The sequence below is a fragment of the Pristiophorus japonicus genome, unplaced genomic scaffold, assembly GCF_044704955.1.
Source record: "Pristiophorus japonicus isolate sPriJap1 unplaced genomic scaffold, sPriJap1.hap1 HAP1_SCAFFOLD_735, whole genome shotgun sequence".
NCBI lineage: Eukaryota > Metazoa > Chordata > Chondrichthyes > Pristiophoridae > Pristiophorus > Pristiophorus japonicus.
The window spans coordinates 160,945-188,580 of NW_027254651.1; the positions used below are offsets into that span (position 1 = coordinate 160,945).

At 48.4% G+C, this 27,636-nt stretch overlaps 1 protein-coding gene across 1 annotated transcript; it reads left to right on the forward strand.

The window, feature by feature from the left end:
- The first annotated feature begins 4,503 nt into the window (after positions 1-4,503).
- Positions 4,504-23,663, forward strand: LOC139256578 (uncharacterized). The gene is made up of 2 exons (XM_070874246.1): positions 4,504-4,632; positions 19,094-23,663. Exon 2 carries the CDS (start codon positions 19,184-19,186, stop codon positions 20,960-20,962), a length of 1,779 nt encoding a protein of 592 aa, XP_070730347.1. The 5' UTR covers positions 4,504-4,632; positions 19,094-19,183; the 3' UTR covers positions 20,963-23,663.
- The last annotated feature ends 3,973 nt before the right edge of the window (positions 23,664-27,636 follow it).

Below are 27,636 nucleotides of genomic sequence, written 5' to 3' on the forward strand. Positions count from 1 at the left end.
ACAGCCACCCTTCGCCAGTCGCCATCGAAACAAAAAATGGTCCAGCACCTTTATATAAGTTCGATGGTGCCACAAGCGTCCTAATATTCCAGGTCCCAAACTGCATTGTAAAGGGTGGAAGGTGCCTGTGTGTGAATTCCTTTAACGTGGGGTGGCCGTTGCACACCAGCCACCACACACACGGGCTTGACGGAGCTAGGTCTTGGACCAGTGGCAGGGGGAGTGGAACTAATTGGCTCGCTCTTTCAAAGAGCCGGCACAGGCACGATGGGCCGAATGGCCTCCTCATGTGCTGTATGGTTCGATGAGGCCTGCCTTTCTGCTGGGCTGTACGCCCTAAAACAAGGACATTCCCCTCTGAACCTTTCCCTGAATTTGCTCCCTATACAACATTTGTCTCTTACGATGACAGTTTCTGATGAAGGGTCACCGACCTGAAAGGTTAACCCTGTCTCTCGCTCCACAGAGCCTGCCTGACCCTCTGAGATTGCCAGCGTTTTCATTTCAGATTTTCGGCATCCATATTATTTAGTTTCAAAATCCAAGCTTGCAATCATCTCATCACTGCTCCGTAGATTCCCTCATCGTCCCTTCACTGTGGCAAGGTGCCGCACAATGAGGTCTCAACAACAACAACAACTGTTATTTATATAGCGCCATTAATATAGGAAAACATCCCAAGGAGCGTCACAGGAGTGTTTTAAGACAAAACATTTGACAGCGAGCCACATAAGAAATGAGGGCAGGGCTTGGTCAGAGAGGTTGGTTTTAAGGAGCGTCGTAAAGAAGGAAAGAGAGGTAGAGAGGCGGAGAGGTTTAGGCAGGGAGTTCCAGAGCTTAGGGCCCAGGCAACAGAAGGCACGGCCACCGATGGTTGAGCGATTAAGGGCAGAATTTGAGGAGCGCAGATATCTCGGGGTGGGGGAGGTGGGGCTGGAGGAGATTACAGAGATAGGGAGGGGCGAGGGCCATGGAGGGATTTGAAAACAAGGATGAGAATTTTGAAATTGAGGCGTTGCTTAACCAGGAGCCAATGTAGGTCAGCGAGCACAGTGGGTGATGGGTGAGCGGGACTTGGTGTGAGTTAGGACACGGGGCAGCAAGCACAGGGGGTGATGGGTGAGCGGGACTTGGTGCGAGTTAGGACACGGGCAGTTAGCACAGGGGGTGATGGGTGAGCGGGACTCGGTGCGAGTTAAGACACGAGGCAGTTAGCACAGGGGGTGATGGGTGAGCGGGACTTGGTGTGAGTTAGGTCACGGGCAGCGAGCACAGGGGGTGATGGGTGAGCGGGACTTGGTGTGAGTTAGGTCACGGGCAGCGAGCACAGTGGTTGATGGGTGAGCGGGACTCGGTGCGAGTTAGGACACAGGGCAGTGAGCACAGGGGGTGATGGGTGAGCGGGACTTGGTGCGAGCTAGGATACGGGTCAGCGAGCACAGGGGGTGATGGGTGAGCGGAACTTGTTCCGAGTTAGGACACGGGGCAGTGAGCACAGGGGGTGGTGGGTGAGCAGGACTCGGTGCGAGTTAGGACACGGGCTGCCGAGTTTTGGATCACCTCTAGTTTACGAAGGTCCTCGGTCCTTCATCGCTTCACCTCACTTTGAGAAGAATATATTTCTCACACTTTACTCATCTCCTGACCTCCGTCATTCCCTCTAATCGCTGAGTTTAGAATCGATGTCATTGGAACTAAAATAACTGAAATCGAGAACTGATTTCATCAGGATTTTAGAATTGAAACTAGAAGTGATTTTGTTCGAATTGAAATGCTCCTGAGGATGGGAGAACGAGTCGAATTACACCAATACCAGGTTTCTAAATCTTCAAAGTGATCAGAAAGATTTTTTTGTTCAAATAAATCAAGACACGAGAATGATTGAGAGACAGCAATATGGAAATGGAAAGGATCTTTGGGATGTGGGCGTCGCTGGCAAGGCCGATATTTATTGCCTGTCCCTATTTGCCCCTTGAGAAGGTGGTGGTGAGCCGCCCTCTTGAACCACTGCAGTCCGTGTGGTGAAGGTGCTCCCACAGTGCTGTTAGGGAGGGAGTTCCAGGATTGTGATCCAGCGACGATGAAGGAACGGCCGATATATTATCAAGACGGAATGGTGTGTGGCGTGAATGGCAACTTGGAGGGTGATGGTGCTCCCATGTGCCTGCTGCCTGCGTTTGGGAGGTGTTGTCGAAGGAACCTTGGCGAGTTGCTACAGTGCATCCTGTAGATGGTGCACACTGCAGCCACAGAGGAAATGGATGTTTAAGGTGGGGGATTGGCTACCTGATCAAATGTACTGCTTTGTCCCTATCTCCTTAATCCTCCCACCCCGAGATGTCTGCGCTCCTCTAATTCTGCCCTCTTGAGCATCCCTGATTATAATCACTCAACCATCGGTGGCCGTGCCTTCTGTTGCCTGGGCCCCAAGCTCTGGAACTCCCTCCTTAAACCTCTCCGCCTCTCTACCTCTCTTTCCTCCTTAAAACCTACCTCTTTGACCAAGCTTTTGATCACCTGCCCTAATTTCTCCTTATGCGGCTCGGTGTCAAATCGCCTGTGAAGCGCCTTGGGACATTTCACTACCTTAAAGGTGCTATATAAATACAAGTTGTTGTTGTTGTTGTAGAGAAACTGGGGCTTTTTTCATTAGAACAGAGAAGTTTAGGAGCCCGGAGGTGTTCAATATTATGAAATAAAAACAGAAGATGCTGGAAATACTCTACTATTTCTGCCCGTATTTTCTGGCGAATTAGATTTTCCCAAACAGTTATCGCTCTGAGTAACTATCTTTTTTCAGATATTTTTCCCAATTTTTGCACTAAATATGCAGATTTATAAATGTAACCTCACATTAGAAAGACCTGCATTTCTATAGCGCCTTCCACGACCCCAGGATATCCCAATGCACTTTACAGCCAAAGAAATACTCTTGAAGTGCAATCACGGTTGTAATGTGGGAAACGCGGCAACCAATTTGCACACAGCAAGATCCCACAAACACCAATGTGATAATAACCAGATAATCTGTTTTAGTGATGTTGGTTGATGGGTATATATTGGCCAGGACACCGGGGAGAACTCCTTCGAATAGTGCCATGGGATCTTTTATGGCAGTTTAATGTCTCATTCGAAAGACGGCACCTCCGACAGTGCGGCGCTCCCTCAGTAATGCCCTTCCGACAGTGCAGCATTCCCTCAGTACTGCCCCTCTGACAGTGCGGCGCTCCCTCAGTACTGCCCCTCCGACAGTGCAGCACTTCCTCAGCACGGCCTCTCCGACAGTGCGGCGTTCCCTCAGTAATGCCCCTCCGCCAGTACAGCGCTCCCTCAGTACTGCCCTTCCGACAGTGCAGCGCTCCCTCAGCACCGCAATGGGAGTGTCAAGCCTGGATTCCGCACTCAAGCACAACTGACACTTAACCACATGTGTGGCCTGGGGTCTGGAGCAAAGCCTTCCCTTGCCTTTGAATGCACTGCTCCAAACAGATAATTGCAACTGCCAAGGTCATTTCCAGGACAAATGTAAACTGCTTGTAAATTGCAAATTCCAGGGCTCTCTCTTTATTAAAGATAGTTTCATGTCTGGAGCAAAGTGGGTGACATCTGGACAGGCATTAGCTGTAAGAGTTTTACATCAGAGATGGGTGGATGGGGGAGGGGCTGTGTTTCCTCCAGTGAGTCTAGTTTGCTGTATTTCTGGTTGTGAAAACTCTTCTCTTAACCTCCCACCCCGTCCCCGCCTCGAATTCATTGCATCCGGAAACGACGGTGTACAGCGTATTCGTAGGAAATCCCTCTGTGCGTTATTTTAACGCCGGCGTTACGTTAATGATGGAGGTAGTGCCTTGTCTTGTCTGGCTATCACAGGGGGCTCTGTGACACTGGGTGTAGCTCCCCCTTCCCTCTGAGTCTCTTTTATTTCTGTGCCACGCTGAAAATGCAGAATACGGCATATTTAACAGTGAACCAGATTTCTCTCCTTGCCCCTTGCCTTCACTGTGTGTGTGTGTGTGTGGGTGGTGTATTGCAATGTTTGGAGAGAGCTATTTTAGGTCACCAGCCTTTTATTTGCTATTTATATATATATATATTTATACATATATATTTATATATATAAACACATACACATTTCCCCTGCAGTTTCGAATTGGTTATATCTTTCTAGTTTATGTTATGCCTTTCCACTTGTGTGTGTGTGTGTGTGTCTCTCTCTCTAAGCACATCATTCACCCCCTCCCCCTTATGTTGTGGATAGCTCTCTCTCTCTCTCTCTGTTTCTCCTCTGGCTTTTTTGGCATCCTGCCTAGATTCTCCATCTCACTGCGCAAAAAAGAAAGAGAGAAAAAAAAACCCCAGCTCAAACGTGACTAGGCAGTTAAGTGGTTGTTATGCAACCGGCGACCTACTAACACATATCCCCACAGTTCCTGGCAATGAGCAAAGGATAGGTACAATAATACCAGCCAGCGAAGGACACAGCCAGTCAAGGTACTACAAGATCCCAACCAACAAGGCAGCCGAGAAAACAAACAACTCTCTCTAATATATATATATATAGAAATGTGTCTATGTTATATGTAGAAGGATCAGCTCATAACTTGGATGCTTTGTGTTCATTCTTATCAAAAGGTACAGTATCGACTCTCAGTATTGTACATGCTGTCTGTCTGTGTGTGTCTCTCTCTCTCACACAGTACCAGTCTTGGCACTGCTCTCCCTGATGCTAGCTGCCTTTTTCTGTAATGTGGGTCAGTATGGTGTAAATGACTGGTACATACTGATCTAATTAAGCGCCGGAGAGCTGTCTGTCCTTGACTGTAGGTAACCGTGGCGTGTGTGTGTGTGTGTGGGTGAGAGAGACTTGTAAATGTAGATTTGATTATTGACACTGAAAAATAGTTTTGGTATTAAGGGAGCCCCGGGATTCGAAGTGCTCCTGAAATTCTGAAACTCTTTAATATGAATTCTTATTCAAATAACTCGTGCTTGAATTCTATATTTTCAATTTGCCAAGATGTTTGATTTTTTAAAAAAGGAATTAAACTAATTGCAGGATCAGCGGGATCCGAGTTTATTTTTGGAGCTATATGCGACAGGAAAGAGTGGGCTGATATTTTGCTGATGCTATTATTAAACTTTACTTGCATGATATAGGCATATAAATTACGCGTTAGTTGCGTGGGAGCGGATTGTGAAAACCAAGCCTTCTGACAGTTCTATTAACTCTGCCTTCACCATGCATTTTTGGTTCCTAGATGAGTTGCTTTGTGCATTTCCTTGAAACACCACGAACCTCCCGTTTTTGCAGCAATCTCTTGTTCCGGGAGGATGTGTTTGAATAAGGCAGGGGCACTTTTTTTTTGAAGGAGGTGGGATTGGTGCAATAACCTTGTGGCATTTTGCAATGGGGAGAGGGAGTTTGGCACCTTAAACACTGGGATTTTAAAGCCCATGGTTACCAGAGCCGGTTACCCATTAACAGAATGTGAGGGTAACCAGACAGCAAATGCAACAAAGGAACTCCGAATACTAACCGAGTTCTTACTGGAAACCTTTTAAAGAAATGATACTTCCTCAACAAGTTTTTTTTTTGAAAGTCACATTATAAAGTGACCTGTTCACCATTCATGTCTGAACAGGATTAAAGGACTGTTTTTGTGGGCTTGCACAAGGAACTTTAGGCACAAGTTAATGATTAAACGCACTGAGAAAACGTGGCCAGGAGATATTAATTGAACCAGCAAGTGAGTGAGCACGGTTGTCAGGAAAAGCTGAATGAAGAGGAGTGTGCAGTTCCAATACGATAGAATCAGCCTTAGGTCAGTCGGAGTTTAATGAATTTTAACCTGAAGGGTACGCTGATTGAGAAAATGGGCCATTTCTACAGAAACCTGTATTTGTTCCAGCGATTTCAAATCTAATTTGTTCCCAATTAGAAAGAACAAACTTGCATTTCTATAGCGCCTTTCACATCCCCAAAGTGCCCCAAAGCTCTTCACAGCCAATGCAGTACGTCTTAAGTGCAGTCACGGTTGTAACATAGGCAAATGTTTCAATAAGTCTCACAGACATCATCAACATAGGCAGTCCCTCGAAGCGAGGATGACTTGTTTCTACGCCAGAAGAGGATGAGTTTACAGGTGTTTCAGTGTTCCAGATATTCCAGATCCCGAACTACATCTTGAAGGGTGGAAGATGCCTGTGCGTGGATTTTTTTAACGCAACATTGAGATAAATGACAAGATAATCTGGTTTTTGGGTGTTGGTTGAGGGGTGAATTTTGGAAACGCGGCAGCTAATTTGCACACAGCAAGGTCCCACAAATAAGAAGATAATGTTGGCTGAGGGATAAATATTGGCCAGGGACACCGGGGAGAACTCTCCTGCTCTTCTTCAAAACAGTGCCAGGGAATTTCTTATGTCCATCTGAGAGAGCAGACGGGGCCTTGGGTTTAACATCTCATTTGAAAGACAGCACTTCCGACAGTGCGGAGCTCCCTCAGTACTGCACTGGGAGTGTTAGCCTAGATTTTGTGCTCAAGTCTCTCGAGTGGGAACTTGAACCCACAACCTTCTAGACTTGGAGGCGAGGTTGCTACCCACTGAGCCATATCATGAGCCGTGACACTATTCACAGAACAGTCGGAGAGTCCAAGTCTAATGTGTGCTTAGTTAGCCAATCGGAGCCCAGGCATCAGAAAGGGGTTCGACAACTGGGCGCGATTTCCGTGGGCTAACATGGAGCAGTGTGGGGGGGGGGGGGGGAAATTGTTGGTTATGGGATCTTACTGTGTGTCCAAATCAGTTGCTGCATTTCCCTACATTACACCGATAACTGCACTTCAAAAATCAGCGACTTGCGATTGTGAAAGGTGCTATATAAATGCAGGTTCTCTGATGTGAAACTCACCATGTTTCAGCGCTCGCGCATTTGGAGCGAGACTCGTTCAGTCTGGCTTCAAAATGTAATCTATTTTGATTCTCCTGCCCTCTAAAAATAAACACAGCACCATATGTTTCCTGGATTCCCTAACCTTCGGAGCTATGCAAATTCTGGCTTTACGTTGCGTGAACAGAACTGACTGGAAATGCACACAAAGTGTTCTGTCAGCAACTGAACATGGACAGGATTGGATCATGTATCAGATGTAGACTCTTGTCGGGAGTTAGAGCTGTCAGGAAAGATTGAACAAGCTGGGGCGCTTTCCTCTGGACAAGAGGAGGCTGACAGAGTTACCTAATCAAGGTCTTTAAAAGTTATGAACGGGTTCGATAGGGTAGACGTAGAGAAGATGTTTCCACTTGTGGGGGAGACCAAAACTAGGGGCCATAAATATAAGATAATCACCAATAAATCCAACAGGGAATTGAGGAGGAACGTTTTTACCCAGAGAGTGGTGGAATAACAACAATAATTTGAATTTATATAGCGCCTTTAATGTAGCAAAACGTCCCAAGGTGCTTCGCAGGAGCGTTATAAGATAAAAAAATTGACACTGAACTGCATAAGGAGAAATTCGGGCAGGTGACCCAAAAGCTTGGTCAAAGAGGTCGGTTTTAAGGAGCGTCTTGAAGGAGGAAAGAGAGGTAGAGAGGCGGAGAGGTTTAGGGAGGGAGTTCCAGAGCTTGGGGCCCAGGCAACAGAAGGCACGGCCACCGATGGTTGAGCGATTATAATCAGGGATGCTCAGGAGGGCAGAATTAGAGGAGCACAGACATCTCGGGGGGGGGGGGGGGCTGTGAGGCTGGAGGAGATTACAGAGAAAGGGAGGGGCGAGGGCCATGGAGGGATTTTCGCTGCCACAACAAGCGGAGGTGAATAGCACAGATGCAAGATAAACACGAGGGGGAAAGGAATAGAAGGATATGCTGATGGGGTGAGATGAAGAGGGGGTGGGAGGGGGCTGGTGTGGAGCATAAACACCGGCACGGAGCCATTGGGCCGAATGGCCTGTTTCTGTGCCGTACTTTCGACATAATATGTAAATGTGAAACTTTTTAATAGGTTTATATGTCGTTCAAAAAGTACACACTTCTCCGAAGTCACAGCAAACGAGGATGGGGGTGGGGGGAGATTCTAAACGATAGATTTGAGCGATTTGAAAAAGATATATCCGACTTGCTTTCGAAACTTTCCTTCGAAAAGCAAACCTGCCGTCAAATTTCAAACAAGTGCTGAACTTGCACTCTCTTGGTAAAGAGAGAGACCGGTTACTGTTCAGGATGTGAGCAGCCCCTAACTCCGCAGACACTGACTGGCCTGCTGTGTGTTTTCCAGCATCTTCCGTCTACCATTCTTATTTCTAAAGTTTCAAAACGGCGCCGTCAAATTTTGCTGTGCCTTGTTACACCTTCACTAAAATACTGACTTTATACAGATGCATTTGGCCTTTGTACAGTGATGTATAGAGTACAAGAGCAGGGAGGTTATGCATGACTTGTATAAAACATTAGTTAGGCCACAGCTGGAGTACTGCGTGCAGTTCTGGTCACCACGTTACAGGAAAGATGTGATTGCACTAGCGAGGGTACAGAGGAGATTTCCGAGGATGTTGCCTGGACTGGGGAATTTTAGCTATGAGGAAAGATTGGATAGGCTGGGGTTGTTTTCTTTGGAACAGAGGAGGCTGAGGGGAGATTTAACTGAGGTATATAAAATGATGAGGGGCCGAGAGTAGATAGGAAGGACCTATTTCCCTTAGCCGAGGGGTCAACAGCCAGGGGGTATAGATTTAAAGTAATTGGGGGGAGGTTTAGAGGGGATTTGAGGGAAAATTTCTTCACCCAGAGTGGGGTGGGGGTCTGGAACTCACTGCCTGAAAGGGTGGTAGAGGCAGAAACCCTCACCACATTTAAAAAGTACTTGGACATGCACTTGAAGTGCCGTAACCTACAGGGCTACGGACTGACAGCTGGAAAGTGGGATTAGGCCGGACAGCTCCTTTTTGGCTGGCGTGGACACGATGGACCGAAATGGCCTCCTTCCGTGCTGTAAATGTCTATGATGAACCTAGCTTTCAGGACTTGGATTATTTAGGAAACCGGGGCACTGTGAAATTTGATGCACAAGTCTATATTTATGTCTTTATTAAATGCCTATTTTTAAGCTAACTAGAGGGAAGTGACTTAAACGGTGCTGTCACTTATAAATATGTGTGTGTAATAATAGCTGGAAAACCGAGGCACTGGATATTGGGACATTTAAACTGGAACCAGATTTTCTAGAAATTTCACCTGCTCCAAAGGACAGAGAGAGGGGCCTCTCTGTGAGGGAGCTGCCCCATCTGATCAAACGCACGTAGCCTGTCTTGGCTTGTTACAGGCGAAGGTTATGTAATAGAATTAACTGTGGTGTAATCCGAAAGGGGAACCTCGGCTTCCTGATTGTTAAATCTTACCACTGGGGAAATCGAATGTTAAAGGGATGCTGCTTGTGTGGTGAGAGAGGTTGGAACTCAATGTACAGTGCCCGCCACGTGACTGGTGAATGTACACGGAGACAACCACAGGAAACCCGCAAAGTTTCTGCACATTTTACCATTTGAGGTGCTTGAAGGAAGTCATGACTCTACCGGTCAACCCTTGCATATCCGATTTTGTCCCACTCTCTACCAGTTCCTCCATCACCCACACACACACAGCCTGTCCCACCATCATAGACCAGCTCCTCTATCACCCACACTCACACAGCCTGTCCCACTCTCTGATACCAGCTCCTCCATCACCCACACACACACAGCCTGTCCCACTCTCTGATACCAGCTCCTCCATCACCCACACACACACAGCCTGTCCCACTCTCTGATACCAGCTCCTCCATCACCCACACACACACAGCCTGTCCCACCATCAGATACCAGCTCCTCCATCACACACACACACACACACACACACACATACAAAACCTGTCCCACTCTCAGAGAGACTGTAGAGGGATTGATCGGGGCTCAGGAGAGGTGTGAGTTCGGGGCCAGGGGCCCAGGGGCAGCACGGGCCCAGCCCACACTACGATATGTGTGCGCACTAGGTCCGTGCAGCAGAGCTGGTCTCTAGTCGTCCTGGTTAACCCTTGCCACTGGACCAAGACCCAGCTCTGTCGAGCCCGTGTGTTGGCTGGTGTGCAACGGTCACCCCACGTTAAAAAAATCCACCCACAGGCATCTTCCACCCTTCAGGATGTAGTTCGGGATCCAGAATATTAGGTCCTTCATTGAAACACCTGTGAACTCATCCCTTTTTGGCGTGGAAGCAAGTCAGCCTCGTTTCGAGTGACTGCCTATGATGGTGATGACCAGCTCCTCCATCACCCACACACTCACAAAGCCTGTCCCACTCTCAGATACCAGCTCCTCCACCACACACACGCAGGAGGACACAAAAAATCAGCAAAGGGATATAGACAGGCTAAGTGAGTGGGTAAACATTTGGCAGATGGAGTAGAATGTGGGAAAGTGTAAGGTTATCCATTTTGGCAAGAAAAATCAAAAAGCAAGTTATTATTTAAATGGAGAGAAACTATAAAGTTCTGCAGTACAGAGGGACCTGGGGGTCACAAAAAAGTTAGCATGCAGATACAGCAAGTAACCAGGAAGGCAAATGGAATGTTGGCCTTTATTGCACGGGGGATAGAGTATAAAAGTAGGGAAGTCCTGCTACAAGTGTACAGGGTATTGGTGAGGCCACACCTAGAGTACTGTGTACAGTTTTGGTCTCCGTATTTAAGGAAGGATATATTTGCATTGGAGGCAGTTCAAAGAAGGTTCACTAGGTTGAGTCCAGAGATACAGGGGTTAACTTATGAAGAAAGGTTGAGCAGGCTGGGCTTATACACATTGGTGTTTAGTAGAAAGAGAGGTGATCTTATTGAAACACATAAGATGCTGAGGGGGCTCGACAGGGTAGATGCAGAGAGGATATTTCCACTCGGGGAATCTAGAACTAGTTTAAGAATAAGGGGTCGCCCATTTAGAACTGAGATGAGGAGGAATTTCTTCTCTGAGAGTCGTAAATCTATGGAATTCTCTGCCTCAGAGAGCTGTGGAGGCTGGGTCATTGAATAAATTTAAGGTGGAGCTAGACAGAGTTTTAAATGATAAGGGAGTGAAGGGTTATGGGGAACGGGCAGGGAAGTGGAGCTGAGTCCATGATCAGATTAGCCATGATCTTATTAAATGACGGAGCAGGTTTGAGGGGTCAAATGGCCTACTCCTGCTCCTATTTCTTATGTCCCACTCTCAGATACCAGCTCCTCCATCACACACACACACACACACACACACACACACACAGCCTGTCCCACGTTATATCGAGTGCCTTGTGTTCTGGCTGCTGTGCAGTTTCCCAAGCTTACACACTGGGGTTAATCCTAAGACTCACATTCTCCCTACAGTATGACTGATGTAACCATTGAGGCACATCTGCTAGCTGTTTACCTTTAGCTGTGTGTACTGTAGTGATGGTTTTGTGGTGACGTAATGCCTTCTTGCAGCCCGCCTGATTCTCGCTGCTGATAAACGTGGGAAGCAATGAAACTTGGATTTGTGTGATAAGATTCAGGGACGCTTTCCAAATGTCACTGAGATTGATCTTTCCATTTGCTGGGCCTCATTGTTTCTGAGGGTAACTGAAACTTCACTTCTAATCTTTACACCAATTTTGAAGCTTTAAAAGCCTGCCTCATTAAAAATGTAGCATTTGCATTGTAGTCTCTAATATAGAATCCAGGCTAAAACACAGACACAGTTACACGGACACACGGGTACAGTTACACTGATGCTCAGTCAGATAGAGAGAGACTGACACACAGTCAGATAGAGAGAGACTGACACATAGTCAGATAGAGAGAGACTGACACACAGTCAGATAGAGAGAGACTGACACATAGTCAGATAGAGAGAGACTGGCACAGTCAGATAGAGAGAGACTGACACATAGTCAGATAGAGAGAGACTGACACACAGTCAGATAGAGAGAGACTGACACACAGTCAGATAGAGAGAGACTGGCACACAGTCAGGTATGGATAGACTGACACACAGTCAGGTACGGATAGACTGACACATAGTCAGGTACGGATAGACTGACGCACAGTCAGGTATGGATAGACTGGCACACAGTCAGGTATGGATAGACTGACACACAGTCAGGTATGGATAGACTGACACACAGTCAGGTATGGATAGACTGACACACAGTCAGGTACGGATAGACTGACGCACAGTCAGGTACGGATAGACTGACACATAGTCAGGTACGGATAGACTGACGCACAGTCAGGTATGGATAGACTGACACACAGTCAGGTACGGATAGACTGACACATAGTCAGGTACGGATAGACTGACGCACAGTCAGGTATGGATAGACTGACACACAGTCAGGTACGGATAGACTGACACACAGTCAGGTACGGATAGACTGACACACAGTCAGGTATGGATAGACTGACACACAGTCAGGTATGGATAGACTGACACACAGTCAGGTACGGATAGACTGACACATAGTCAGGTACGGATAGACTGACGCACAGTCACGCCAGCACAGCTTCTGGGAACTTCCCAATATTTGGCTGTTGCCAGTCTGTACCTAGGCTCTCTGGACTGGACGTGTGACTGAGAGAAGAGAGTGTGTTCACTGCACCAGCCAATCAGAAGCCCTTGCCTGTGTGTAGTCCTCAGTCTCTGTTTTGTTTTGTGAGACCTTTACTGATGGCGATGGTTTTTTGGCGCGTGTCAGACACCAGGCTAACCCCACCTACCCCCCCAAATAAAGGGGCTCCTTTTGAGGAGACGCCCCTCTCCAGTGTCAGCTCCCAACTCTCCATCGAATCACCTCACTGAGAGAATTTTTTGCCAGGAGCCTCGGCTGCTTGTTGAAGTTGGAACAATTGGTGCTGCTCTGGCTGCAGCCCTTCAACAGGCCTGACATTCTCACCCTTCAATGCAGCTTATTTACAAATGTTACCTTGTTTACAAATCCCTCCATGGCCTCGCCCCTCCCTATCTCTGTAACCTCTTTCAGCCTCACAACCCCCGCCCGAGATGTCTGCGCTCCTCTAATTCTGCCCTCTTGAGCATCCCTGATTAGAATCACTCAACCATCGGTGGCCGTGTCTTCTGTTGCCTGGGCCCCAAGCTCTGGAACTCCCTCCCTAAACCTCTCTGCTTCTCTTTCCTCCTTCAAGGAGCTCCTTAAAACCGACCTCTTTGACCAAGCTTTTGGTCATCTGCGCTAATTTCTTATGTGGCTCCGTGCAAATTTATCTGTTTTGTCTTATAACGCTCATTGAGATGTTTCACTACGTTAAAGGCGCTATTTAAATACAAGTTTTTGTTGTGTTTGGCGCGGTTTGTATTTCTTCTTGGCGCTACAGTGCGCGTCTGATAAATCTCAGATAAATCGCCGAGCTGAAAGGCTAAGCAACCAGGGCACTGCTAATCTTAAGCACAAAAGCAGAGCCACCTGCCAGCTCACTGCTTTCCTCCAGTCAGGGAACCAGTCCAACAAAGACTGAAACACATGGGGCTGCCTTTGGGAGCTGTGCTTGTTCACTCACGGTCTGATCAGCACCAACAAACACGGCATCATTGTCGCCTGGCACATGTCCTCCATCAAGTGCGAGCCGAGTGGGTGGAGATTATGTGGTTCAGCGGCGAGGCTGGAGGCCGAGAAAGAAAGACACGCTTACATTTATATAGCGCCTTTCACGACCGTCTCAAAGCGCTTTACAGTCAATGAACTACTTTGTTGGGCCAACTGGCCCTTTTCTAGGCTGAAACATTCTCATTACAAGTGACTACACTCCACAAGTATTTCATTGGCTGTAAAGCCATTGAGATGTCCGGTGGTCATGAAAGGTGCTATATAAAGGAAGACTTGCATTTATATAGCGCCTTTCACAACCACCAGACATCTTAAAGCGCTTTACAGCCAATGAAGTACTTTTGGAGTGTAATCATTGTTGTAATGTGGGAAACCCGACAACCAATTTGCGCACAGCAAGCTCCCACAAACTGCAATGTGATAATGACCAGATAATCTGTTTTTGTTATGTTTACTTGAGGGATAAATATTGGCCAGGACACCGGGGATAACTCCCCCTGCTCTTCTTCGAAATAGTGCCGTGGGATCTTTTACATCCACCTGAGAGAGCAGATGGGGCCTCGGTTTAACGTCTCGTCCTCTGAGCACTGCATTTGGGTGTCAGCCTAGATTATTTTGTGTGCTCAAGTCCCTGGAGTAGGACTCAAACCCACAACCTTCTGACTCAGAGGCGAGGGTGCTGCCCACTGAGCCACAGCTGACAACAGAAAGCATTGGGATGCTGAGCCCAGCCCCACCCTCCCACATGGTGCCCAGGCACGCTTCCCGTAATAGCAGCAGGTACTGCCTGCCAAGTTGTCCCTTCTCTGACTCCTCCTCCCCCTGTCCCCCTCCCCCCTTACCACAAGCCAATTGCACAATCCCGATCACCATCCCGTGTGTACGATCAGCTATTGGAGCACACGGATCGAATCCGTATTCAGCCAGTGGGATGAATTTATTGATATTTTTAAAACATTTTTAATTCAAATAATCTTTAAAAGCTAGAGGTGATCCAAAACTTGACTGCCTCGTGTCCTAACTCGCACCAAGTCCCGCTCACCCATCATCCCCTGTGCTCGCTGCCCCGTGTCCTAACTCACACCAAGTCCCGCTCACCCATCATCCCTTGTGCTCGCTGCCCCGTGTCCTAACTCACACCAAGTCCAGCTCACCCATCACCCCCTGTGCTCGCTGCCCCGTGTCCTAACTCACACCAAGTCCCGCTCACCCATCACCCGCTGTGCTCGCTGCCCCGTGTCCTAACTCGCACCGAGTCCCGCTCACCCATCACCCCCTGTGCTCGCTGCCCCGTGTCCTAACTCGCACCGAGTCCCGCTCACCCATCACCCCCTGTGCTCGCTGCCCCGTGTCCTAACTCGCACCGAGTCCCGCTCACTCATCACCCCCTGTGTTCGCTGCCCCGTGTCCTAACTCGCACGTCCTGCTCACCCATCACCCCCTGTGCTCACTGCCCATGTCCTAACTCGCACCAAGTCCCGCTCACCCATCATCCCCTGTGCTCGCTGACCTACATTGGCTTCCGGTTAAGTAACGCCACGATTTCAAAATTCTCATCCTTTTTTTCAAATCCCTCCATGGCCTCACCCCTCTCTATCTCTGTAATCTCCTCCAGCCCCGAGATGTCTGCGCTCCTCGAATTCTGCCCTCTTGAGCATCGCTGATTATAATCACTCCACCATTGGTGGCCATGCCTTCTGTTGCCTGGGCCCCCAGCTCTGGAACTCCCTCCCTAAACCTCTCCGCCTTTCTTTCCTCCTTCAAGACTCTCCTTAAAACCGACCTCTTTGACCAAGCTTTTGGTCACCTGCCCTAATTCCTACTTGTGCGGCTGGGGAGTCAAATTTCTTATCTCATTATACTCCTGTGAAGCGCCTTGGGACGTTTCACTACGTTACAGGTGCTATATCAATGCAAGTTGTACAGTTGAAGACCGCGGTCATATGAACGTAGCCCCCCCCCCCCGCCCCTCCCCCTTGCTCTGGGACCAAACACAGAGTGTATTTTTAGCCGAAAGCATTATTGCACGCAGTGGTCCAGCTAATGGTACTGACCTAGTTTTCTTATTATCTTGTGACAAAGCCCGGGTTACGCCTGCTTCCAGAGGCATTCCTTTGGCTCACTGTGTGTATATATAAATATATTATATATAAAATCTCTACCCTGTTTCCTCTTGATTATAGGGTGATGGGGGAATCTCTGCTCAGTGCCATTCACCGTTTGGTGTGTGACCTCATTCAAGAAGCGCACACCACAAGCTTCGCTTCGGCTGTCAGCCTGCTGAATATTCATTGTTCCCTGACCTAGTTCCGTGTGTTTGAAGTGTTACGAGCGAGCGCTCGGCTGATTGCTTCAGGCCCGGCCGCCCTGCAATCTTGTTTTGTGGCGGAATCAAGGAGGTGAACTTACTTCCCTCTCTGGGTTGAAGGTAATCTGGGTCGCACGCTGGTCTTGCTTGGCCGTGGTCTGAGCACTTCTTCTCAAGGCCCCCCCCTTAACACCGAATGTCGCCACTGGTCAACTCCATCTGTCCTGGCATCGCTTTGAAACTTTGAGAAAGCCAAGCGGTCTTTTAATTTTTCTTCTTTTATTCCACCTTGTTTATCTTAATTTACTCAATTCCCCTTTATTTTTTCACCTTCTGTCTTTCATTTCTCTCTCTCTCACTCTTTCTCTCTCTCTCTCACTCTTTTTCTCTCTCTGACTCTCTTTTCTCTCTTTCTCTATCTCCCTATAGCTCTCTATACTTCTCTGTCTCTCTTTCTCCTTCTCTCTCTCTTTTCTCTCTATCTCTCTAAACCTCTCTTTCTCTCTCTTTCTCTTTCTCTCTCACTTTTCTCCCTTTCTCTCTATCTCTCTATACCTCTCTCTTTCTCTTTTTCTCTCTCTGTCTCTCTTTCTCTTTCTCTCTCTCTCACTTTTCTCTCTTTCTCTCTCTATCTCTCTATACTTCTCTCTTTCTCTCTCTTTTTCTCTCTCTCTTGCTCTATTTTGCTCTTTCTGTTTTTCTCTCTCTCTTTTCCTCTTTCTGTTTTTCTCTATCTCTCTTTCTCTCTTTCCATTTTTCTCTCTGTCTTGCTCTCTATAAACTGATGTGATTGTCAGTCAGAATCTGTAAAGAGAAAGGACAGATTACTGATTGTGGGGAGACCCTGATTGTTTTAATTGAAGACTCCCTACCCATAATGTTAACCCATCTTGTCTTTTCCAGAAGCTGACAGACCTGCTGCCCATATCCAACTGTTCTTTCCTCTTCCTCTTTCTGTACTGGGGTTTTGTCTCCCCTTCTATTACTGTAATGCTCAACTCGGATGGCGGGGAGGGGAAAGTTCACGATAGAATAACTCGAGATGAACTGTGTCATGTATTTCACCATCTTGCAATGATTATAAGTATGTAACTGTAACTCATGCATACTGTACCTGTACCCTTGTAATGCACACCCTGACCACAGGGAGTGAGCTCCTCACCTGGGCTTCCAGGTATAAAAGGGGAGGTCCTACCCAGGATCAACACTCTTCAGTCCTGGAAATAAAGTGAAGGTCACAGAGTGGCCGTGTCTGATATATCCATGCCTCGTGTGAGTTTGTAACAAGGTGCAGAGACACAACAAACTGTGGGTAGACCAAGGTCCATGGCCTGAATGGCCCTGGACTCATCCATCAATCAAAGAGACCTGGGTGTCATGGTACATCAGTCATTGAAAGTTGGCATACAAATATAGCAGGCGGTGAAGAAGGCAAATGGCATGTTAGCCATCATAGCGGGAGGATTTGAGTATAGGAGCAGGGAGGTCTTACTACAGTTGTACAGGGCCTTGGTGAGGCCACACCTTGACTATTGTGTACAGTTTTGGTCTCCTAATCCGAGGAAAGACATTCTTGCTATTGAGGGAGTGCAGCGAAGGTTCACCAGACTGATTCCCGGGATGGCAGGACTGACATATGAAGAAAGACTGGATAGACTAGGCTTATATTCACTGGAATTTAGAAGAATGAGAGAGGATCTCATAGAAACATATAAAATTCTGATGGGATTGGACAGGTTAGATGCAGGAAGAATGTTCCCGATGTTGGGGAAGTCCAGAACTAGGGGTCACAGTCTAAGGATAAGGGGTAAGCCATTTAGGACCAAGATGAGGAGAAAATTCTTCACTCAGAGAATTGTGAACCTGTGGAATTCTCTACCACAGAAAGTTGTTGAGGCCAGTTCGTTAGATATATTCAAAAGGGAGTTAGATGTGGCCCTTATGGCTAAAAGGATCAGGGGGTATGGAGAGAAAGCAGGAATGGGGTACTGAAGTTGCATGATCAGCCATGATCATATTGAATGGTGGTGCAGGCTCCGAAGGGCCGAATGGCCTGCTCCTGCACCTATTTTCTATGTTTCTATGAAAAAAAGCAAAATACTGCAGATGCTGGAATCTGAACTAAAAACAGAAAAAGCTTGAAATACTCAGCGGGTCAGGCAGCATCTGTGGGGAGAGAAACAGAGTTAACATTTCAGGTCGGCGACCCTTTGTCAGAACTGGCGAATGTTCAAAATGAACAGATTCTTAAGAAGCACTGAAAGAGGGGAGGGGTAGAAAGAACAAAAGGGAAGGTCCGTGATAGGGTGGAAAGCAGGAGAGATTAGAGAGACCAAAGATATGATGGGCCAACTTAAGATGGTTATAACAAGATGAGTCTATATAGGGTGCGAATGGCAGAATAATTACCAGCTGCCCTGGGAAACAGAGAGAGAAAAATACCCTATCTAGACTAATCTTTTTTAGGACGGCAGATTTCCATTAGTGAACCAGATGAGTTTTTACAACAATCTGATAGTTACATGGTCACCATTACTGATATTAGCTTTTTAAAATTAAATTCCAGATTTATTTAATTAACTGAATTTATATTCCCCCAGCTGTCCTGGTGAGATTTGAGCCTATGTCTCCAGATCATTAAACCCAGGCCTCTGGAAATACTGGCCCAGTGACATAACCACTATGCCAATGTACCCTAGCTGCAGGGAAGGGGGTTGTGGGGCTGGAGGAGGTTACAGAGATAGGGAGGGCAGAGGCCATGGAGGCATTTGAAAACATAAGAACATAAGAATTAGGAGCAGGAGTGGGCCATGTGGCCCCTTGAGCCTGCTCCGCCATTCAGTAAGATCAGTTTCTTAAACAATAAGGAGTTATGGGGAGCGGGCGGGGAAGTGGAGCTGAGTCCATGATCGGATCAGCCATGATCGTATTAAACGGTGGAGCGGGCTCGAGGGGCCGTATGGCCTACTCCTGCTCCTATTTCTTACTTATCTTATCATGGCTGGTCTGATCTTGGGCCCGAACTCCAGCAAGGATGAGAAGTTTGAAATCGAGGTGCCAATGTGGATCAGTGAGACGGGGTGGGGAGGTATGTGTTGTTTTTAAATCTTTCAGTAGCAAATCAAGGAGGAATAAATGAGCAAATATTAACGATGTTGTGTTGTGTTTTCCTCTTAGGCCTGTTGAAGGAAGTTGACATCGTTTCAAGTCGAGTGTGGGAGCCACGGGGAGGGACATCTCCAGCAGCGAGCTCGGGGTGGTCCCAGCATGGAATCCGGCTATTACTCGGAGATGGAGAACCCGGGGAGCCTGGGCGCGTACGAGGACGGGCAAGTCCCCAGGAGCCGACCAGGCAAGAGCAAGCCCAGCTCGATGGGCCGCCGCAAGCGAGAGTTCATCTCGGACGAGAAGAAGGACGCCAGCTACTGGGAGAAGCGGCGCAAGAACAATGAGGCGGCGAAGCGGTCGCGGGAAAAACGGCGGCTCAGCGACATGGTGCTGGAGAAGCGGGTGCTGGCGCTGAACCAGGAGAACGCCGGGCTGCGCTCCGAGCTGCTGGCCCTCAAGCTGCGCTTCGGCCTGATCAGTGCGGCCGCCTACAGCGAGAAGAGCCGGCGGCTGGCCGGAGGCTCGGTCAGCGTGTACTACAGCGGCTACTCGGGCAGTCCAGCCGCCGCGCTGCTGCTCCAGCACTCCGACTCGTCCGAGGCCGAGCTCTCCAGCCGGGGCAGCGGCTTCACGCCCATCAGCAAGTACTCGCCCAGGGGCTCGCTGTCCGATGTGTCCGACGGCGGCTCGTCCAGCCCCGGGGGGAGCCCGGAGCCCGCCCTCCGCCCCAAGCACCACGACCAGCGCCCGGCGGAGGACCGGGACCGGGACCGGGACCGGGACCCGCTGCAGGACGTCCAGGAGGCAGCGTTGCTCCGGTGCTGCGAGCGCCCGAAATTCGTCGGTTACAAGGAGCCAGCCGTGTGCAGCCTGGCGCCCAGGGACATCATCCAGTGCCGAGATGGCCGGGCTCACTCTGCCCGGCTGCAGGACTTGCCGCTCTCGCCCCGACCTCCCCCAGAGCCCCGCGGCGGGGCGGAATACACCGTCTATGCAAAGCCCCTGGCTTCCAACGGCCCGCACCAAGCGCCTTCCTCCAGCGATGCCAGCCAGCAATCGGGCACCCAGGCGCACAGGAGAAAAGGTCACCCGCTGCCCGAGGACTCGGTGATGGAGCCTTCCCCCAACTCTGCTTTCCAGCATTCGGTCATCGAGTCGTTCGGAGTGTTGGACCGCGCCACGGCCCAGCGCTCGGCCAGCAGGGATGAGCTTGAACGCGCTGGGTCGCCGAGCTCCCACGGCGAGTTTCCCGTCGCCCACGGCAGTCCCATTGCGAAGCAGGAGGCCCCGGAGTGCTGCTTCGCCCCCTGTTCCGTGATTGAGGCGCCCCGCCTGTCAGATCAAGGCATGCTCGCTCATTCCCACAGCGCCGTGGAGAAGGTCGCGGACTGCGCCCTCTCTGAAGGTTCGGACTGCGACTGTCCCGACAAAGTGGGCTTTGACACCGGCACGCATTCCGGCCCCCACCCGGAGGTCAGAACAACTGCCCTTCCCCATAAGCTGCGTCTGAAAGTCAGAGCAATCCAAGCCAATGAGCAGCAGGTGAATGGCCTAGACTATTCACAGCAAGTCAGTGACCCCGGGCCCTCTTGGCAGAAACCTAATGGTTTTTATCAAAACTCCACTCTCAGTGGGTGCATCATGAAGAGTTACGCTTCGGCCAATGGCAAGGCTGATCTCTGGAGCAAGGCAGGGGTTCTGGACTTCAAAGCATTGCAGTCTCAGCCCGGGGCGTTAAACAGCTTCGACCAACAGGTTTCCAGTGGTCACCACGGCTACCAGAGCCCGTCAACCAGCCCTGGCCTGCACGCTGTCAGTGCAACATTGTTCAAGGCCTTTGAACGGAACACTGTGCGATCAGCTGAGAGATTGAACAGTATAGTCGGTCCCGCCGAGGGTCCCCAACGCGGCCGTAGAGATATGGACTGTGGACAGTAGTCAGTCTGAACGGCGGAGACTATTCAATAGCACCAGCCTCTATGTGAACGGGCGATTCTTCTTGTTCAGCACCAGCACAATAATGTCCGCGACAGACACAGCGCGACACTGGAGGTGTTAAGTTGGACGCTGTGTCCGGATCTTTAAATGTTTTCAGGGACTGATCCAGGTCGATCATCTTATCAGGGTGCAGACTGAGCCAGCACTCCTTATTTTACAATTCATTAGTTAGGTTTCAATAAGGTTGTCTCGAGATTAGGGTAAGGAGGCAGTAGACCGGTGTTAAGCTGGACCCACTGGTCTGTTCGGTCTTTCTCAGCTGGTATCTGTAAAGACCGAGGACTAAGCCCAGCACCGTCAGTGTGGCAAGACCTCGAGTCCATGACTTGGTCCTACAACCAACTGCTCCATGCTATTTTGACCCACCTTTCACTCCCAGCAGCTTGGCTCGGCCGGTGGTACTCTTGCCCGTGAATTGGGAGGTTGTAGAGATTCAGCAGTTTATTACTTAGCTTTGGGTGAGTAGCAGTAATTAGTGAAATTAGCCTCGCCATGGAGCTGCTATGAATGGGTTCTCTCGGAGGGACTGGAGTGCATCATCACAAATGGGAACAAAATGTGAATTTGATTTGGTCATTTTACAGGTTTATTGCTTGTTGACTTACTTGCCGGTATTTAAAAGGAGATAAATGGATTGTTGCCTATCTCACTCAATAGTCGCTGTCCCAGATGCAGCTCTAAGTGTGGCAGATAGCCAGATGCACTCCACAGTTGCATGACAGAGCTCAGCAGTGAACGTCCAAATCCCGTCTTTGGGTTAGCCTCCCGAACCGAATATTGCTGCCTTAGAGTAAGTGCCTCAGGGTTAGGTAACTGGACTCTCCATTCTATCTTCCTTGAACATCAGTGCCCGGTGGCATGTCAGGCTGGGGTGAACTGGCGATTTCCAGCTTTGCTCCCAGTCTCGGGTACTTCAACTGATGTGGGACACAGGGCGGGGCCAACATGCGGTGAAGGACAGAAAATGCTCGGCAGGTTGGCGGTGAGAGAGAAAGAGTGTTAAAGTTTCAGGCCGATGTGCTTTGGTTAGGAGTTTTCTGGTCTCTCAAAGTCCCAAACACAGGTTGAAAGCTCTATCCCATTATTCCCATTTCCTGCTCCCTACATACCTTGGCCGTTGAGCCCAGATAGTGCTGGTATAATCCTAGTGATAGTATCTTCCAGGGATAGTATCTTCAAGCAATTTATCCCTTACCGCCCAAACTCGGTTCCCTTGGGCCGTTCCATTGCGCACTGGAGGAGCAGACGTTTGTCTTCTCTGTCTGAATTGGACTCGAGCCCAGGCCCCAAAGGTGTAGGGATACAATTTGAACCTACAGCCCCAACCAATTCTCGTCCTCCTCTCCTCCCAAAACATGTTGGCTCCATCTACTTTGGCACCAACCTGCTGTAATAAAAAAAACACTAATATAAAAACAAAATACGGCGGATGCTGGAATCTGGAATGAAAACCGAGAATGCTGGCAATCTCGACGGGTCAGGCAGCGTCTGTGGAGAGGAAGCAGAGGTAACGCTTCGGGTCGATGACCCTTCGTCAGCACTCCACAGGTTTGGCTGTGCAGGGTTGAGAAGTGCGAGAATATAAATTTGAATCTTGCAGCATAGCTAGCGAGGCTGGGGCCTGTTACATCAGCATCACAGAGCCATGTTCCACTGAAACCAGAGTCATTGGCCGAGAGTTTCTGCTTTGCGTTGGGTGTAAATTGCGCTCAAAATTGCACCGGTTTTAAGAAATGCTTTTTTTTTTGCTCAAGTTTCCACTCAAACTCATTTGATTATCGCCAACCGTAATATCTTCCACAAACCAACCAATCGGGCAGCGTTTTGGTGTGTAATTTAAAAAACAAAAAATTTTCACTAAAAAATATTCCTTGGTACATTTAAGAGTGGTAACCTGGTGTAGATTCATCAATACAACTGAAAATGAATTTATAGGAACATAGGAAGAGGAGGTGGCCATTCAGCCCCTCAAGCCTGTTCGGCCATTCAGTGGGCTGATCCGTGACCTAACACCTTTGCCCCATGTCCCTTAATACCTTTGGTTAACAGGCAGCTATCAATCTCAGATTTAAAATTAACAACCGACCCAGCACCAATTGCCGTTTGCGGAAGAGAGTTCCAAACCTCTACCACCCTGTGTGTGTCGAGATATTTCCTAATTTTACTCCTGAAGGGTCTGGTTCGAATTTTTAGACTGTGCCCCGAGTCCGAGAATCCCCAACCAGCAGGAATAGTGGCAATAGTTTTTCTCTATCTCGTATCACAAAAATTAATCCACCATCTGTAAGTAACCCGATTTTAAATGACTGAAAATTACTTTAAAAAAAACTACACAGAATCATTTATTAGTTACATTGGTGTACAGTAGTCAGTTTCCTAATAAATTAAAAAATATTTTTACAAGATGCCCTCCATCTTAAGGGAAAAAAAGCTTAATTTTTGGAGCCACCTCGAAGGCCCGCAAACAGATGCAATTAGCATAAACTTGGCAAGGTGATTAGAACATAAGGATGAGGAGCAGGAGTCGGCCATTCGGCCCCTCGAGCTTGCTCCTTCATTCAATAAGATCATGGCCGATCCCTCGACCTCAACTCCACTTTCCCGCCCGATCCCCAAATCCCTTGATTCCCCTTCAGTCCAAAAGTCCTAATCTTAACTCGATCTGGGGGGGGGGGGGGGGGGCGTGGCCAGTTTTGTGGGCGGGGCCGGCTTCTAGCCGCTGTTTTTTTTCAACCAGCGCAAAAGATCGCGGAAACTCGATTTGCGCCGGACGAAATTTGCTCCTGAAATTCCTCGGCCTTTTGCGCTGGTTTGGCTGATTTCGGACGAATTGCGCTGAAGAAAACCAGGGCAACCTAGCAGAAAGACTTGCCCACTGCCTGCGTTGTCACATCAGTGTTGTGATAACGAGTGTCCGGTCCACGTTGGGAGAGGTCGTTCAGCAAGGCTGTGGCTCCCTTGTTCAACTTGGGCAATCAACCTGATCCCACTGATCTTGTATAATCATTAAAGTCCATCAGTTCAGAGAAGGTTCACTCGGTTTGATTCCTGAGATGAAGGGGTTGACTAATGAGGAAAGGTTGAGCAGGTTGGGCCTATACTCATTGGAGTTTAGAAGAATGAGAGGTGATCTTATTAAACTTATAAGATTCTGAGGGGGCTCGACACGGTAGGATGCAGAGAGGATGTTTCCCTCTCGTGAGGGAATCTAGAACTAGGGGGCATAGTTTCAGAATAAGGGGTCGCCCATTTAAACGAGGAATTTCTTCTCTCAGAGCGTCGAGAATCTTTGGAATTCTCTGCCCCAGAGAGCTGTGGGGGCTGGGTCATTGAGTATATTTAAGGTGGAGATAGACAGATTTTTGAACGATAAGGGCTCAAGGGTTATGGGGAGCGGGCGGGGAAGTGGAGCTGAGCCCAAGGTCAGATCAGCCACGATCTTATTGAATGGCGGAGCAGGCTCGAGGGCCAAATGGCCGACTCCTGCTCCGATTTCTTATTTTCTTCATTACAAATATCGTGAAATTGGAGCAATAGTGGGGGAGCGATGAGAAGGTCTCGATCTGGGCTGCACTTGTCCAGCAGTGGGCTGTGACTGTGACAGGTGTAGGGGGCACTCTGATCGGTGGTTGTCAGTCATATCATTAAAAAAAAAGCACTGGCTGTTCAACTATCACCTGTGCTATAACAATTGTCTTTGGGCTACTAGGTGATTGTCCCAGATAATGAGTTCTGAATGGTGTGTATGTACAGAGAACCTGCGTTTGTATGAAAGGAGCATTATCCCCTTTCATGACCTAAAAAAATGACAAAGAAATAATTTTAGTCCTGTCATTCATATCCAACGTACCCAAACATGTGACCAGCTGTTTGGCCCTGTGTTTCTTATTAGATATTTCAAGTACTAATTGTCCAGGCAGATGACCGATTGTTCTGCACTGTGGGTTAACCTATAAACTACCGTACATAAAAGGTTTAAATCCCGACTAAGAGGCTCGTGATTAATGCTGCTTTAAAACTGTTGGTACTGTTCTGAAATAGCCTCTCTTAAGGGGCTCGACTCTCACTGGGGCCCAATTCTATGGGTACTGGTGGTCACCCCCCCAGTGCCTCATTCTTATCTTTAGTGCCAGGCTAGATGGTGAGTGTTGGCAGTGTATGTTCGACCATAGGCCTCGATAGAGTGGATAGGAAGGACCAGAGGGGTCAACAACCAGGGGGCATACACTTAAAGTAATTGGTAGAAGGATTAAAAGGGAGTTGAGGAGAACTATTTTCACCCAGAGGGTGGTGGGGGTCTGGAACTCACTGCCTGAAAGGGTGGTAGAGGCAGAAACCCTCATTGCATTTAAAAAGTACTTGGATGTGCACTTGAAGTGCCGTAACCTACAGGGCTACAGACCGAGAGCTGGAAAGCGAGATTAGGCTGGATGGCTCTTTGTCGGCCGGCGCGGACACGATGGGCTAAATGACCTCCTTCCGTGCCGTAAAAATCTCTCTGATTCTGTGGATGAGCAGCAGCACTAAGCGAACGTTTGCACACTTGAACTTTCGAGCGGGGATCATTGTAGTCGGGAGATTGTGAGCTGAGGTGGCTCGCCCCCAATCCCCGAGCCCTGAGAGCGATGGCTTGGTTTGCTCGACATCAGGAGTTTTTGTGAGCTTGCAAGCCAAACCATCCCTTGTCACAGTGCCTCCTTGACTCATGTGTTTCTTCCGTTGGACAATCTCACATGTTCCCACAATGTGAGCACCTCAGTGAAGTTCGAACCCAGCCAGCCCAAGGTGGTGGTGCCTCTTTAACTAAGTGTGCACTTTGCATCAGATCGTATCGATGTTGTTTTGTAAATTTTGACACGGTTTATGTATTTATAAAGCAGGAGGGGGGGAAATGTCCTGATATTTCATGTCGTTTCGTGTTGATTGCAACGCTTCTCCTTTGTATCAGAGATTTGAACATTGAATCATTTTTTTTACTGTCAGATGTACATTATGTAAAGAGCTGTCATGTGCACGTTGTATAGCTTTGTACTTTCATTTTGTTCTCAAACAACACTGCATAAAAAAGGAAAGAAGCGATGCTGGCTGAACATTTATTGAACTCGGGGGCAAAGGGGGTGACGCAGTGGCCTATCGGACAATCGTATTTACTGATTGATCTAGGCTGACACCGCAGTGCGATACTGAGGGAGGGCTGGAGAGTCATATGCTCTGTCCTAGGAACATAGGAACAGGAGGCCATTCAGCCCCTCGAACCTGTGCCGCCATTTAGTTAGATCATGGCTGATCTGTATCTTAACTCCATCTACCCGCCTTGGAACCCCAACCCTTAATGCCCTTAAAAAAATTTATCGACCTCAGTTTTAAAACTTCCATTTGATGTTCCCTCCCGCGCGCGCCCCCCCTCCACCAGCCTCATCAGCTTTTCGGGGTAGGGGGAGAGCTCTAGGTTTCCTTTGTGCGAAGAAGCGATTTCTGGTATCACACCTTCACCGATCCCTAATTTTAAGGCAATGGCCCTGACTTCCCGGCCCTCTGCTTCCCGTGAGCGCTCGACAGAAAATGTTCCTGCTGCCCCCACCAGCGATCCCGGTCCTGAGGCCTACTCTCCCTGTGCATCGGAGCACGTGCACGTCTGGACAGATGTATGCTGGAGCTGGAGTCACATGGCACTGGGCAGCCAATCCAGGTACAGTATTTTCTCATTCATAATAATGGGAACTCCGTAAATTGGAGAAACCCCCCCCTCAAACACCCAATAAAAAATAGGGGGAAAAAAATCACATATTGAACATAAATTTAAATTAAAGTTAATAAACGTCTTAGAAAAAAAAAATATCTTTCCGATTTAAAAAAAAAGTTTTTAAATTATGGTTTAAAATAACCTTACTTTAGTGGGCAGTGTTTTTAAACATTAAAATGTGTTTTTTAACTTTTATGTTTCTGCATGTTTAAAAACTCTTATGCTGGTAAAAATAGACTGTGAGCCTGCTTTTATCAGGCGCAAGAGTTTTCAGGACATCCTCTGGGCAGGATTATGGGTAAATACCGCAATCCTGCCCATGTGAATGGCCTGGCTGTAGGGATGCAGAGGATCTGTCAAGCCACAGCTCAACAGATCGGAAAAGCCGGTTTTCGACGCATGGGCATTGCGTACACACTCGGTAGCGACCCGGGGAGGCTGAGTTTTCAGGACGCGCTTACACTTTGACTTCAAGGGACTTGAGCACAAAAAAAGGCTAGGCTGACACTCCAGTGCAGTGCTGAGGGAGCGCGGCACTGTCGGAGGTGCAGTATCTCAGATGAGATGTCGAGGCCTTTCTGCTCTCTCAGGTGGATGTAAAAGATCCCAGGGGACTATTTCAAAGAAGAGCAGGAAAGTTCTCCCTGGTGTCCTGGCCAATATTTATCCCTCAATCAACATAACGAAAAAATAGATTATCTGGTCATTATCACATTGCTGTGTGTGGGAGCTTGCTGTGCGCAAATTGGCTGCCGCGTTTCCCACATTACAACAGTGACTACACTCCAAAAGTACTTCATTGGCTGTAAAGCGCTTTGGGACGTCTAGCGGTCGTGAAAGGTGCTATATAAATGCCAGTCTTTTCTCTTTT

What these genes read in the sequence shown, in the direction of transcription:
- LOC139256578 (XM_070874246.1), top strand. Translation starts at nt 19,184, where the DNA reads ATGGAATCCGGCTATTACTCGGAGATGGAGAACCCGGGGAGCCTGGGC.